Raw genomic sequence first — 12689 nt, 5'->3', positions numbered from 1 at the left:
TTGCTGGGGATGCTGGGAGTTAGAGCAAGGGTTGGCAAAGTTTTTGTGGCTTGGGCTGGTTCACGGTCTTGCAGACGCCGCAGTGGACCAGTGTGTGTGTGTTTGTGTGTGTGCACGCATGTGCAAACGCTATTTCCGGTGCTCCTTCCAGCCCCCGCTCTTCTCCTCGCCAGTTTAGTGTGGCGCACAAGAGCCGACCGAGCCGGCGGCAGGGGTCCATGGGCCGGTTAAACGACCCCATGGGCTGCTTGTGGCCCATGGGCCTCATGTGGCCGACCCCTGAGTTAGAGTCTAACAATGTCCAGAGGGTCCCTGGTTCTCTATCCCTCCTGTAGGAAAGCCATAAAGTAACATATGACCTGCTCTGATCTACTGCTCTTGAGAATCTCAGGCTGGTCTCCCTGCAGTTCCCACCTTTGACCAGAGACAGACAGAGGCAAAAGAGTTGCACCCCACTCTGGCATGGCTTGGGTCCCATGTCCAATACCAGCTGGGCTCTTGAGCCATGTCCCTAGAACACCTAAGTGGATCTAGTTCCATGCAAGTCATACTGTTTGAATTTGCAATGGGAGAGACAGGGATGGAGATGATTTGAAGCCACATGAAAACATCCTATTTAACAATAGGCAAAACCTGTTTAACTCTCTTGGCAAATGTGCAACAATGATAATTTCCTGATTCCACTGTCTTCCATCATAATGATTGTTGTTATCTGCATGATTTGCACAATTTACATCTTTTTGCTTTCCAGGATGCTCAGAATCAAAAACTGACAACAAGCATTTGGTATCGGCAGGTAAGACGATACTGACTGGGGCTGATGGTGTGTCCCCATCTGGAGGGCCACAGCTCCCATATCCTTCCTGTAGGAGGTGGTACTCCTGCTGTTAATTGTTAGCAAGCCAGACCTCCCTAATAACCCAAGTAGCCCTCTCCCCCCCACTTTTAAATTCAACCCCCCACCCATTTCCCCCACTTCTCTAACCAAAAATCAAACAGATGCTTCTCAGCTCCCATCATGATACATTTGACTTCAGTACAGTTTAGAAATAGCTAGACATGCTCCTTTCTCTCTTTTGCAGATCTGGAAGGATGAGTATCTCACTTGGAATTCCAGTCGTTATGATGGGATCCAAGAAATCTCTTTGCCCATTCACCGCATCTGGGCTCCTGATATTATTGTTGGTGAATCGTAAGTGTGGACCTTGTTGGTTTGAGATGATGGTGACTCAGGGTCTCATAAACTTCTCTCAAGTAGGTTTCACCTTGGGCTGCAGTTGTTAAGCTGAAGATGTTTTGATATTGTTGCTTTTCAGTGGCATTTTATTATATTATAGTAATAAATATGGTTTATTGGTTTTAACCGCCCTGGAGGCCTACTGCAGATATATGGGAAAGAGAAAGAAAGAGAGAGAGAATGGAAGGAAGGAAGGAAGGAAGGAAGGAAGGAAGGAAGGAAGGAAGGAAGGAAGGAAGGAGGAACCAAAAGGATCAAGGGAATGGAACAACTCAGAGGGGACATTTGACAACTCATGAGTGACAGTTCTTGCCTCAGAACATGGGAAGTAAGGAATGGAGTAATTCAGAGGGGAGTTGTTCCATTCCCTACATCCCAAGCTCTGAGGCTACAAATGTCACTCATGCCTGAACAAAAGATGCAATATTTAGCAATGGAAATAGTGTTCCCTGGTAATGTACAATACATCATGGGCTGACCCTCTGCTCTCTCTCTCTTCCTGATATAGCGTGGATGCCAGCAAATCCCCAGATCTCCCATTTGTCTACTTGAATGCCAGTGGCGTGATCAAGAATTACAAACCCATGCAGGTGGTGTCCGCATGCATCCTGGAAATGTACACTTTCCCATTTGACACACAGAACTGCAGCCTGACTTTCAGCAGTGCTTTGCACACAGGTGAGCCAGGACTTCTGAACCCAGGGACTGGGTGTTATTAGGGGGGAAATCTGTAGCTCAGTGGTAGAGCACCTGCCTTGCATGCAGAAGGTCCCAGGTTCAATCCCCAGCATCTCTAGGTAGGACTGGGAGAGCCACTTATTCAACCTTGAGCCCCTAGATGTTGCTAGATTACAACTCCCAACATCCACAGTTAGCTTCACCCATGGCCAGGGCTGATGGTTATTATAGTCTACTGACATCTGGGGACTCAAGGTTGAAGAACACTGGTGTAGGCAATACGGTGCTAGATGAACCAATGATCTGAAGCAGCTTCCTCTGTTTCCATCATTGCTTTTACAACACCACCACCACCCAGTGCTGGCCAAAGGGAGGAACTACAGGGAGTCTGGTCAGACCAGATGAGATGCCTCTCAACTGACCAGAGAGAAGCCCCCAAACAGGTTTTTTGGGCAGGATTGATTGCTCTTCTAACAACTAGGAGACTAGACTCTTGTGTTGGATACAGGCTGCCTCTATTTTGCTTCATGTTTGCCTTACTTTGCAGGACAAGAGTTGGCTCTGAGTGGGAAGGGGCAAGGAGATATACCTTGGAATGATAGGTACCCACAGTCTGGCTTCTCTCCATCATGAGAACTAATTTCTTGACTCTGTTTGCTCCCTCTGAGTTCTCCACATTACTGGAAAAGAATCCTGGGAAGTTTAGTTTTCAGAGAGGGCTAGGAATTGTACATCTGTGGGGGGGTGAACTACAGTTCCTAGAAATCTTTGGGGGATGCAATGTGCTTTAAATGTGCAGTGAAGCTGTAATGTAACATTTTGTTCACCACTGGACTTGATCTTAAATGTGCATGACTAATAGTTTTGTCATTTTTTCCACTGCATCCTTTTTAGTTCAGGATGTGGATCTTGCTTTTTGGAGGAGATATGAGGAGATCAAGAGTGACCAGAAGTTGTTTCTAAATGATGGAGAATGGGAGTTGGTCTCTGTGCTCTCTGAGCGGTGTATCCTGCAAACTCAGACTGGGAGCATTGCTCAGATTCGGTTTCATGTGAGTACCTGGAACATTGTGACCTGGTCACTCTATCCTCTCCTCTGCCTTTCTCTTCCCTTAATGGCATCATTTAATGCCCCCATGTCCTCTTGTTCTCGTTCTCATCTCTTGTTCACAAAGGCTTCCTGGCTAAACCTGGTCCTTCAGCTTTACTGTTGCCTGGTTTTTGTATTGCAGTTTAGATGGTTGCTGTTCATTCATTTATAGTTGTGTTTTTTAAATGACACTTTTGCATTTGATTAAATAATAATAATCCACACATTGTGAAGCTGCTCTGAGTGCCCCATGGGTACAGGGTGGAATAAAAATACATTTTTTTACTTTGAAATCAGCAGTGATGTGATAATTGTTAGGAACCCAAGATTTCCAATTGGCGTGTAATGTGATTCAGTGCTAGGAGTAAGAGAAATTTGGTTTGCACCTAGTAAAGATCTTCCTGGTTCTTCTTTCTTCATGCTTCTTCTGCTTCTGTCTTCCGATTCTTCCACCCTCCTCTTCACTCTTCCTGTTTGCTTCTTCAGATGACTGTGCTGCAGAGGCCTTATTTCACCCGGGTCAAACTCCCAGTTTTGCACCACACTATTTATAAGGGACACGGTTGGCGCTGTGGGTTAAACCACAGAGCCTAGGACTTGCCGATCAGAAGGTTGGCAGTTCGCATCCCCGCGATGGGGTGAGCTCCTGTTTCTTGGTCCCTGCTCCTGCCCACCTAGCAGTTCGAAAGCATGGCAAAGTGCAAGTAGATAAATAGGTACCGCTCTGGCGGGAAGGTAAACGACGTTTCTGTGCGCTGCTCTGTTCGCCAGAAGCGGCTTAGTCATGCTGGCCACATGACCTGGAAGCTGCATGCCGGCTCCTTCGGTCAATAAAGCGAGATGAGCGCCGCAACCCCAGAGTCGGCCATGACTGGACCTAATGGTCAGGGGTCCCTTTACCTTTACCTATGCACATTTACACACACACACACACACACACACACACACAGGCTGAGAGCCTCAATGGAGGCTTCACCCAGGGCAAAAAAACCAGCTAGCCCCCATAGCCACAGCACTGCCTTCAAGTGTCACATGTCTGCAGTGGACATGGCACAAACAAACCACACACCATTACCATACATGGACATTCACCACAAATTCAGCACACACACTCAGCATTTCAACCCTCCTCACTCCAGCACAGGAAATGCTACCTTCACACAGAATCTACAAACTTACCATTATCTGGTGCTTCTTTGCTGAATAAATGAGAAGGGAAAGGTGCCAGCTTCAGCTGCAAAGCTGTGTCTGACTGTCGGCCCCCGTTCGCCTCATGAAGGCAGCTAGGCAAGACTGAGTGCTGGTGGGGTCCTCCGCCAGCAAGACAGTTGGCACCTAACCTTGGATAATATTCCATCTCCAGCCTGCAGCTGCTGAACGGGCACCGAATGAGATTGATTCCCTTCATTAGCGCCAATGGGCTGCAAATACCTTTTGTGTACTTATTATTATTACCTGGCGTTAATGGATAATGAAATGGTGGCATAATATCGCTAGCACCTGAAGGGTGTCTAATGGCAAACACAACTAAATCGAAAGCGCTCTCCTCTTTTTGCTTCCTTCCTTGTGCTGGGGAATTTAAAGGCAATGAGCTCCATCGCCTGTTAGGCAGGATGGGAAGGGAAGGATTTGGTTGCTGAGAGAATCATAGGTTCAGGACCATGGACACCTCCACAAAACCCTGCCCAGAAAAGAGCTGAAGATTCTGAAGGAACATGCTGCTGCCATTGGCCAATACCAGTTCCTGGTGAGGATGTTTTATGCAGGGTGGCCCGAATCCTATTGAGGGTTCATACCCCACAGTCCTCATCTGAAATCGCCGTGTGGTGTCATCTCAAATTTCTGAGCATTCGACAGACACAGTGGTTTTGACTGGAGAAAACAATTGTGCCTCTCAAAGGAATCAGGCTCCCACTTGTGGAGGAATATGGTATGTTCTTGTTGTTGTTGTTTAGTCATTTAGTCTTGTCTGACTCTTTGTGACTCCATGGACCAGAGTACGCCAGGCACTCCTGTCTTCCACTGCCTCCCACAGTTTGGTCAGACTCATGTTGGTAGCCTCGAGAACACTGTCCAACCATCTCGTCCTCTGTCGTCCCCTTCTCCTTGTGCCCCCCATCTTTCCCAACATCAGGATCTTTTCCAGGGAGTCTTCTCTTCTCATGAGGTGGCCAAAGTATTGGAGCCTCATGATCTGTCCTTCCAGTGAGCACTCAGGGCTGATTTCCTCAGAATGGATAGGTTTGATCTTCTTGCAGTCCATGGGACTCTCAAGAGTCTCCTCCAACACCATTGATTGATTGATTGATTGATCTTTATTACGGCCATTGGCCCGTTACACCATAATTCAAAAGCATCAATTCTTTGGCAATCAGCCTTCTTTATGGTCCAGCTCTCACTTCCACACATCACTACTGGGAAAACCATAGCTTTAACTATACGGACCTTTGTTGGCAAGGTGATGTCTCTGCTTTTTAAGATGCTGTCTAGGGCCAAGCAAAGCTTATTTGTGGGTTTGACACTACATAAGCTTTCAATCAACACAAAATTTTCTAATTTTGTGGTTTTCAAATTCTCAGTGAAATAAGGAACTGATAGCTAGTGATCAACGTCAGCATTGCTCTCTTCTCCCTCCCATGTTTCCTAGGCCAGCCAGTGCAGTTAAAGTGTCAGACCACAATGCTAGCCCCCACTCAGCCATGAAGCTCATTGGTGATCTTGGGCCAATCTCTCAGTCCAGCCTACCTCACAGGGTTGTTTTGAGGATAACTATGTACACCACTTTGAGATCCAGTTCAAGACAAGAAGGGATATAAATGTAACAACAGCTGCAGCAACAACAGCAGCAGAATTGTGAACAGAACTCTCTAGAATAACTCCATCACAAACTTTGGCACATCTGCGTAAGCAACTGAATTTAGTACAGAACAGCATGGATTGGAAAAATTTATAACAAGCTGCCTTTTCTGTTCTGGATGCCACATCTGACTTGTACTGTCTGCATTAAAAGCAAGTGGAACAGCTATTATACAGAAGCGCCAAGTTCAGAGGTCCCTGGATATCAGTCTCTAGGGAGCAATAGCAGGAGCGGGCTTTCCAGAAGCACGTGAACTTGATGGGCCTCTTATGCCCTTAAGGAAACTGGTGTCACCATTGTGGCCCAGTGGGTCAGCTGAGGCAGAACAGTAGAGAAAGATAGATCACTGCCCCAGAGGCAGTATAAATTCCTTATCTCTGAAGTTTCATTAATTGCCAGCCCTCTCTCTCCATCTGATTCCTCCAGATTGTTATCACCAGACGTCCCCTGCTCTACGTGGTCAGCTTGCTGATTCCCAGCATCTTCCTGCTCGTTGTGGACCTGGGTAGTTTCTACCTGCCCCCGAATTCTGGAACAAGGATAACATTCAAAACCAGCGTGCTGGTTGGTTACACTCTCTTCAAAGTCAACATGTCGGATGAGCTGCCAAGCACTGGGATTGGCACATCTCTGATCAGTGAGTGGAAACAGGGTATCACTAATATGAGTATAACTTAATAGCACAAGGGTTTCTATTGTTTCACACGTGTAATGGGGTAATTCTGAAAAGGTATAGTATTATGCCCATATTGCAGGTGAAGGCACTGAGGCAGTGAGGTTGTGGTTTACCCAGCAGGGGCAATATTCTAACTGGAGCACCAGGAGGTACAGAGCTCATTCTTCCAGCCAATGCACTATTACCAGGACAATAGGAGCGGGTTGTGATTGCACCAAAATAAGTCACAGCAGAAAACCAATCTTCTGCTGCAGGAAAAATGCATGGGTGCCAAATGAGCTTTTCTGCAGCAGTAGCCTTGGCTAAAGTGGGTCTCAAAACACAGGCAGCCCCTCTTGGGAAGTATCCCACAATGCTTCAGGTGTGTGTTCTTGTGTGCCTGTCCTGTTTCTGTACAAGCCTTTAGAGGGCATACAGTAGGAAGCAAGGAATGCAAAGCAGGCATCAAAGTTCTCACTGAGGTTGTAAACCAATGGTGATGGAGCAGTGCCAACCTAGCCCAAGGCAGGCAGGTGGCTGGGCAGCAGGTTCTCTAGGTGAGTTGCTGGGGAGCCAAGCCTGAAGCAGCTGTTAGATAAGAGCAGCAGGGCTCTATGTGACTCCCTGGATCAGCTAACCTGGCCAGGCTTCCGTTATCAAGGAGCTGGCCGGCTGGTTTTGCTAGCTGCCCTGTAGTGCAGAGAACAAAGCACCTCAGCCAGTTCACTGAGTTCACTGACTCCCCCCCCCCCCAATACCTGATAGATCTGGGGCAATGCAAGAGTCTCTGGATAAGTGCCTATGGCTTGTGGTCATCATCCTCATTGGAGAAGTCCCTTAATATGGGCTCTGTGTGCTGGATCATAGCAATCCCAATGGTTCACAAGTATCTCCTCCTCCTCTTACCCCCATCTCAGGTGCCTTCTTCACCATCTGCATGGCTCTGCTGGTCCTCAGCCTATCCAAATCCATCTTCCTCATCAAATTCCTCCACTTGGGTGATGACTGCACATGGGATAAGCCCTTTGCTTCTTACTGCTGCAGGAACGCTGTTGACGCTGTGGGTGAAAATGCCAAGGCAGCTAGGAGCGCAGGAGAAAAAGCTGGCACTGCTGCAGGTACAGAAGGCCAAGAAGTAACAGGAGACAGAAAATGAGTTTATAAAACTATAAGAAAGTGGATAGAAATGAGGTCTTCCCACCCACACCTCACGAAACTAGAACTGGAGCAGAGGATGTGTGTGTCAGCCCATAACACTAACTGTTGATGGATTACAGGCATACAAAAGCCCTTCTTCACACAATACATCATTAATTTGTGGAACTCACTGCCACAAGATGGAGCAATAGCCTTTGGCTTAAATGTCTTTACAGTCATACCTCAGGCTAAAGTTGCTTCAGGTTGAGCATTTTCGGGTTGCGCTCTGCGGCGACCCAGAAGTAACGGAACATGTTACTTCCGGGTTTCACCACTCGTGCATGTGCAGATGCTCAAAATGACATCACACGCATGTGCAGAAGCAGCGACCCACACACGTGCAGACACGACAGGCAGACGCAGGTTGCGTTCTCTTCAGGATGCGAACGGGGCTCTGGAATGGATCCCATTTGCATCCAGAGGTACCACTGTAGAAGAGGATGGAGCAACTTCAAGAAAGAGAATAGGTCTACCAATAGCAATTAGCCATGGTGCCTATATTGAAACTTTAGAGGCAGCCTACGTCTTGAACACTGTGGAGGAGCAATGATGAAGGATAGCTGTGCCTTCACTCTGCCCTACTTGTAGGGTTTTAGGAGGCATCTGTGGGGAACCAGCTTGAATCTAGAGCAGAGTTTCCCAGCCTGGTATCATCCAGATATTTTGGACAATGAATCCCATGAGCCCCAGGCAGCACGGACTGATGGGAGTTATACACCAAAATATCTGGAGGATACCAGACTGGGAAAGACTGAACTAGGTGGGCTCATTGGTCTGACCTCCCACGACTCTGCTTGTGTTCTTAAGGACTGTCCAAGCACAAACCTCATAGATTTGTAGGTAAAACTCTAGAATTGTAGTCTTAGAAGGCACTCCGAGGGTCATCCAGTCCAATGCATGAGGTCAACAAGGAACTATGCCTGCCCAGGACTGAGTTGTAAGAAGGGGTTGGGTTAGGAATGAAAGTGAAGCAAGCCCTCATTCATCTCTTCTTCCAACATGATGAAGTGCTTCTGTCTTTCTGCAGGGATACCCTTGGCTTGGGAAGGCTCATCTGTAAAAGACCATGCCACTGGGACAGCCACACCCCCAATGGAGAAGATCCGAAGAGAACTCCTCCCCATCAGCTCCCACTTTCGTGCCCTAGGCGTTGCTGCCAAAGTGGATGGCGACTGGCTCTCTCTTGCAAACAAGCTTGACAAACTACTGTTCCGGGCCTATCTTTTAGTGCTGGCTGTGTATGCAGTCACAATGGGTTCTCTCTGGGGGACGTGGAGCTCCCAGTAGGGGCAGCTGGCAAGGCAGTCCAACATGGCACTGAAGAATAGCCACGTGGGCATCTTAAATGACATTCCCAGTCAAATCATTATGCCCACTTACAGCATTGGAGAGCACAATTTAAAATGTGGGGCATCACCTTTGGCACTTGAGCACTCTCTCAATTTTCTCTGTTGACTAGTCTAGTCTAGTTAAATAAATTTAACATGCATGCATATATATATTTTAAATATGCAGACATAATCATAGGAGAAATAACCATAGGAATCACAGCAGATGTGAAGCGGGAATTTGAAGCTTTTCCTTCTATTTCTGAGAAGTGGCTGTCCTCAGGACTGCAGGAAATGCTCAAAGCCCCTCTCAATTCCTGCTGCAGTCCTGGCAAACATCAGTCCCTCCTTTCCAGAAGATGTTATGTGTGTTATTGCCCCACAATAACCTGCACTCAGGTTGCACTCAAGTTCTGCTTCAGGACTCCCGGTTACCTGTTTGGCCACTGAGAAAACAGAATGCTGGACTAAGTGGGCCTTTGGCCTGATCCAACAGCCAGATTCTTGTTATGTTCTTATAATAATGGCCAAGACTTGTTTAAGGTCATACCTAGTTGCCCCTTCTGCCTCATCTCTCCTTCCAGCTCCCCACTTTTTTTTTTATTGGGCTGAGGGTTATTACCACACACAGTGGGTAGTACTGGGTAGATGTGGCGATGAGATGCCCTCCAGATGTTGTTGGACTTAATCAGCCCCTATCAGTTGAACCAATGGGATATGGGAGTTGGAGTCCATCAAATCTGGAGGACACCTTCCTGATGCTATAGGTAACAATCCCTCTTTTCTTATATTGCCTTCAACTCTCTGAGAAACTAGTATCATCACAAAGGTCTTTCTAGCAGGGTTTCAGGGACCCCAGGAGAAAACATGATGGGGTAGATAAAGTGGGCAGCATGTCTTTGACTTCATGGCTGCCATGCTTTATAGAATGTCTCTCCACAAAGCCATGATTGCAGTATCATTCCCAAACCCAATCCAATCAGTGCATCAAATGGGGCATCATTAACCTCATCTCCAGGGCTTACTTTGCTCATAAGATCCATGCAAATGCATTTGGGATGATGGAAGTGCCTCTCCTAGGCTTTTTTCAGCAACTGTGGTTAAGATGCGGTGAAGAACATCAAGAAAAATGAGGTGACCCTTTGAGTGGCACTTCATTAGGATTTCCTGGCAGGGGGAGTTTGCAGAAATCAGTAATGTATGGAAATGAACTGTAATAAGTTTATAGCAATAAACATACTAGTTTCAAAACCAACGAGACTTCAGCTAGCCATAAGTCACTAGCTCCACTGATTTCCATAGAGCAGCCTTCCTTAACCCTTCAGATGGTTTGGACCTCTGTGGAATCACAACTATTCAGTTTTCCATATTTCACTTGGAACATGATATACGAAATGATAGGGAGATGGAGGGATGAAGGTATGGTGAAAGAAGGAAAAATATGGACATCAGAAGTTTAGGTGAAGTGGCATCAATGAGGGGATAAGGAGGGAGCATTATGGGATGCAACAGTAGCACCCCTTGAGGACTCAAAGCCTGTCCATTTTTCAGATTTTAGCCATGATGAGGAATAGGAGAGGAATCAAAGGTGAATCTGGCTGTCAGCCCAAAATGAAGGCTTAGCAACCATTGCTCTACGAGGTATCAGATTCCACAGTTTTCAGCTTGCATCGATTGCTGGATGCTGGTGATTCCCAGAGGCTTAGCACAAGGGACACAGAGCCCTTCATTGTTAACAAGTAGGCCCTGAGAGGGGTTTCTGTGTCCTCCTCCTTGCCTCCTCTTCCAGAGCTGGAGGAGGTGGAAAAGGGAGGGTTGGAAGAGGAGAGGGGGGATTATTTGGTGGAGGTGGTTTGAAAACTGCCTCACGCTCTCATCGTTTCATTAGCGGTGGTAGGAGCATTTCATGGGCAATTAGTGCTAAGCACTAATGGAGGCAGCAGCAGCAGGTAGAAGAAGTCTCTCTGGACTGGCCGTTTTGCAAAGTGAATTTAGCTGAGCGGGAGGTGTTGGATTGACAGGCTTGGACTTCATAGACTGGAGGAAGGGAGAGAAACTTTACCATGGCTTTCCCTAACCTGGTCCCCTGCTGTCACCATGCTGTCAGGCACGGAATGTCCAGAGTGACAAATTAACTCTTCACTTACAAGTTAAGGGAAGGTGTGTTCTGCAGTCCTGCATCTCTCAGGTACTCCCAGGTGTGCACCCGATGAAGCAGTTGCCACAACAGAGAGGCGCTGCCCCTGACCTTGGCTTACATATCTCCTCTATCCGAGCTGTGTGCAAGCAGGCAAAGACTCCATCTGCTCCTCCCACTTCAATCCTCCTATGGTCCTGGGAGGCAGCAAAGCAGGAGAGGTGGAGAAAGGAGCTGGTGGTGGTGTGGAAGTCCTTGACTACACACCTGCCTGACCTATCTCTCCCTTCTCCTGCCCCTGTTCTTCACTCTAGGGATGCGGGTGGCACTGTGGTCTACACCACTGGGCCTCTTGGGCTTGCCAAACAGAAGGTCGGAGGTTCGAATCCCCGTGATAGGGTGAGCTCCTGTTGCTCTGTCCCAGCTCCTGCAAATCTAGCAGTTTGAAAGCATGCCAGTGCAAGTAGATAAAAAGGTACCACTGCGGTGGGAAGGTAAACGGCATTACCATGAGTTTTGATTTCTGTCACGGTGTTCTGTTGTGCCAGAAGCGTTTTAGTCATGCTGGCCACATCACCCAGAAAGCTGTCTGTGGACAAATGCCGGCTCCCTTGGCCTGAAGAGAGACGAGCACCGCAACCACATAATCTCCTTTGACTAGACTTAACCATCCAGGGGTCCTTTTCCTTTACCTCTTCACTCTCCAACGCCACAGCTTCTCCTGCCTCTGCCTCTTGTCTCCTGGCTGTTACAGGTTCTCCCAAGAGACTCCTTCGACGTCAGTCTCCAACCCTGCTTCTCTTGGTGACTACTCCTTAGTATCCAGTAGGTGCCTGGCATCAGCAGATGCTTCAGACAACAGCCAGCAGCTGTAATACAAAGCAGCGGGAGAACATCAGGTTGGCTTAGAATTTGGTTCTTCTCTATCCAATAGCTGCTGGTGGATTCACCCCAGCAACACGGGTGACCACCCCGAGATCCCACTTCTTCAGAAGGTGAGATGTGGAGGCTACGCCAAGCTCTTCTGATTATTACAGAAGCCCTCTGCCTCCTAACGCTCACCCTTCAACCGCATTCTGCTTCTCCCTGACATATTTCTCTGCTGCTTCTGGTGGCTGGTGGTGACTCAGTAGTGGCTATTATAGTTCTGGATATGAGTTGCATCTATGGCTACTAGACATGGTGCCTATGCCCTGCTTCCATGGTTGGAGACAATAATACTGAATACCAGTTGCTGGAAATCACAGGAGGGAGATTACTCTTGTGCTCAGCTTCTGCTTAAGGGCTTCCCACAAGCACCTGGTCAGCCACAGTGAAAATTCGATGCTGGTCTAGATAGGCCATTGGCCTGATCCAGAAAGATCTTACGTTCCTATGTCTGTAACTAATGGGATTGGACACTTTGGAGGGCATCAGGTTGGTGAAGGCTGCTCTACAGCATTTTAAAATAAAAGTAAAGGATGAATTAAATGCCCCCAATGCTGGCTCTGCCGCAGCTGATAATTAAACA

At 47.5% G+C, this 12689-nt stretch overlaps 1 protein-coding gene across 8 annotated transcripts in view; it reads left to right on the top strand.

Annotated features, from left to right (window-relative positions):
* The window catches only part of HTR3B (5-hydroxytryptamine receptor 3B), a 39399-nt gene extending 29102 nt beyond the window's left edge, over positions 1–10297 (top strand). For all 8 annotated transcript variants that reach the window (XM_083481101.1, XM_083481097.1, XM_083481100.1 and 5 more), the window contains 7 exons: positions 752–796; positions 1083–1192; positions 1746–1915; positions 2810–2967; positions 6289–6499; positions 7435–7635; positions 8742–10297. In XM_083481101.1, the coding sequence (XP_083337227.1) occupies positions 752–796; positions 1083–1192; positions 1746–1915; positions 2810–2967; positions 6289–6499; positions 7435–7635; positions 8742–9001 (1155 nt within the window). In that variant the 3' untranslated portion in view covers positions 9002–10297. The remainder of the gene's footprint in view (positions 1–751; positions 797–1082; positions 1193–1745; positions 1916–2809; positions 2968–6288; positions 6500–7434; positions 7636–8741) is intronic.
* The last annotated feature ends 2392 nt before the right edge of the window (positions 10298–12689 follow it).

This window comes from Podarcis liolepis, assembly GCF_965112155.1.
Source record: "Podarcis liolepis genome assembly, chromosome: 16".
Classification (NCBI taxonomy): domain Eukaryota; kingdom Metazoa; phylum Chordata; class Lepidosauria; order Squamata; family Lacertidae; genus Podarcis; species Podarcis liolepis.
Note: the sequence above shows the minus strand (reverse complement) of the source record. Positions and strands in the feature narration are given on the sequence as shown.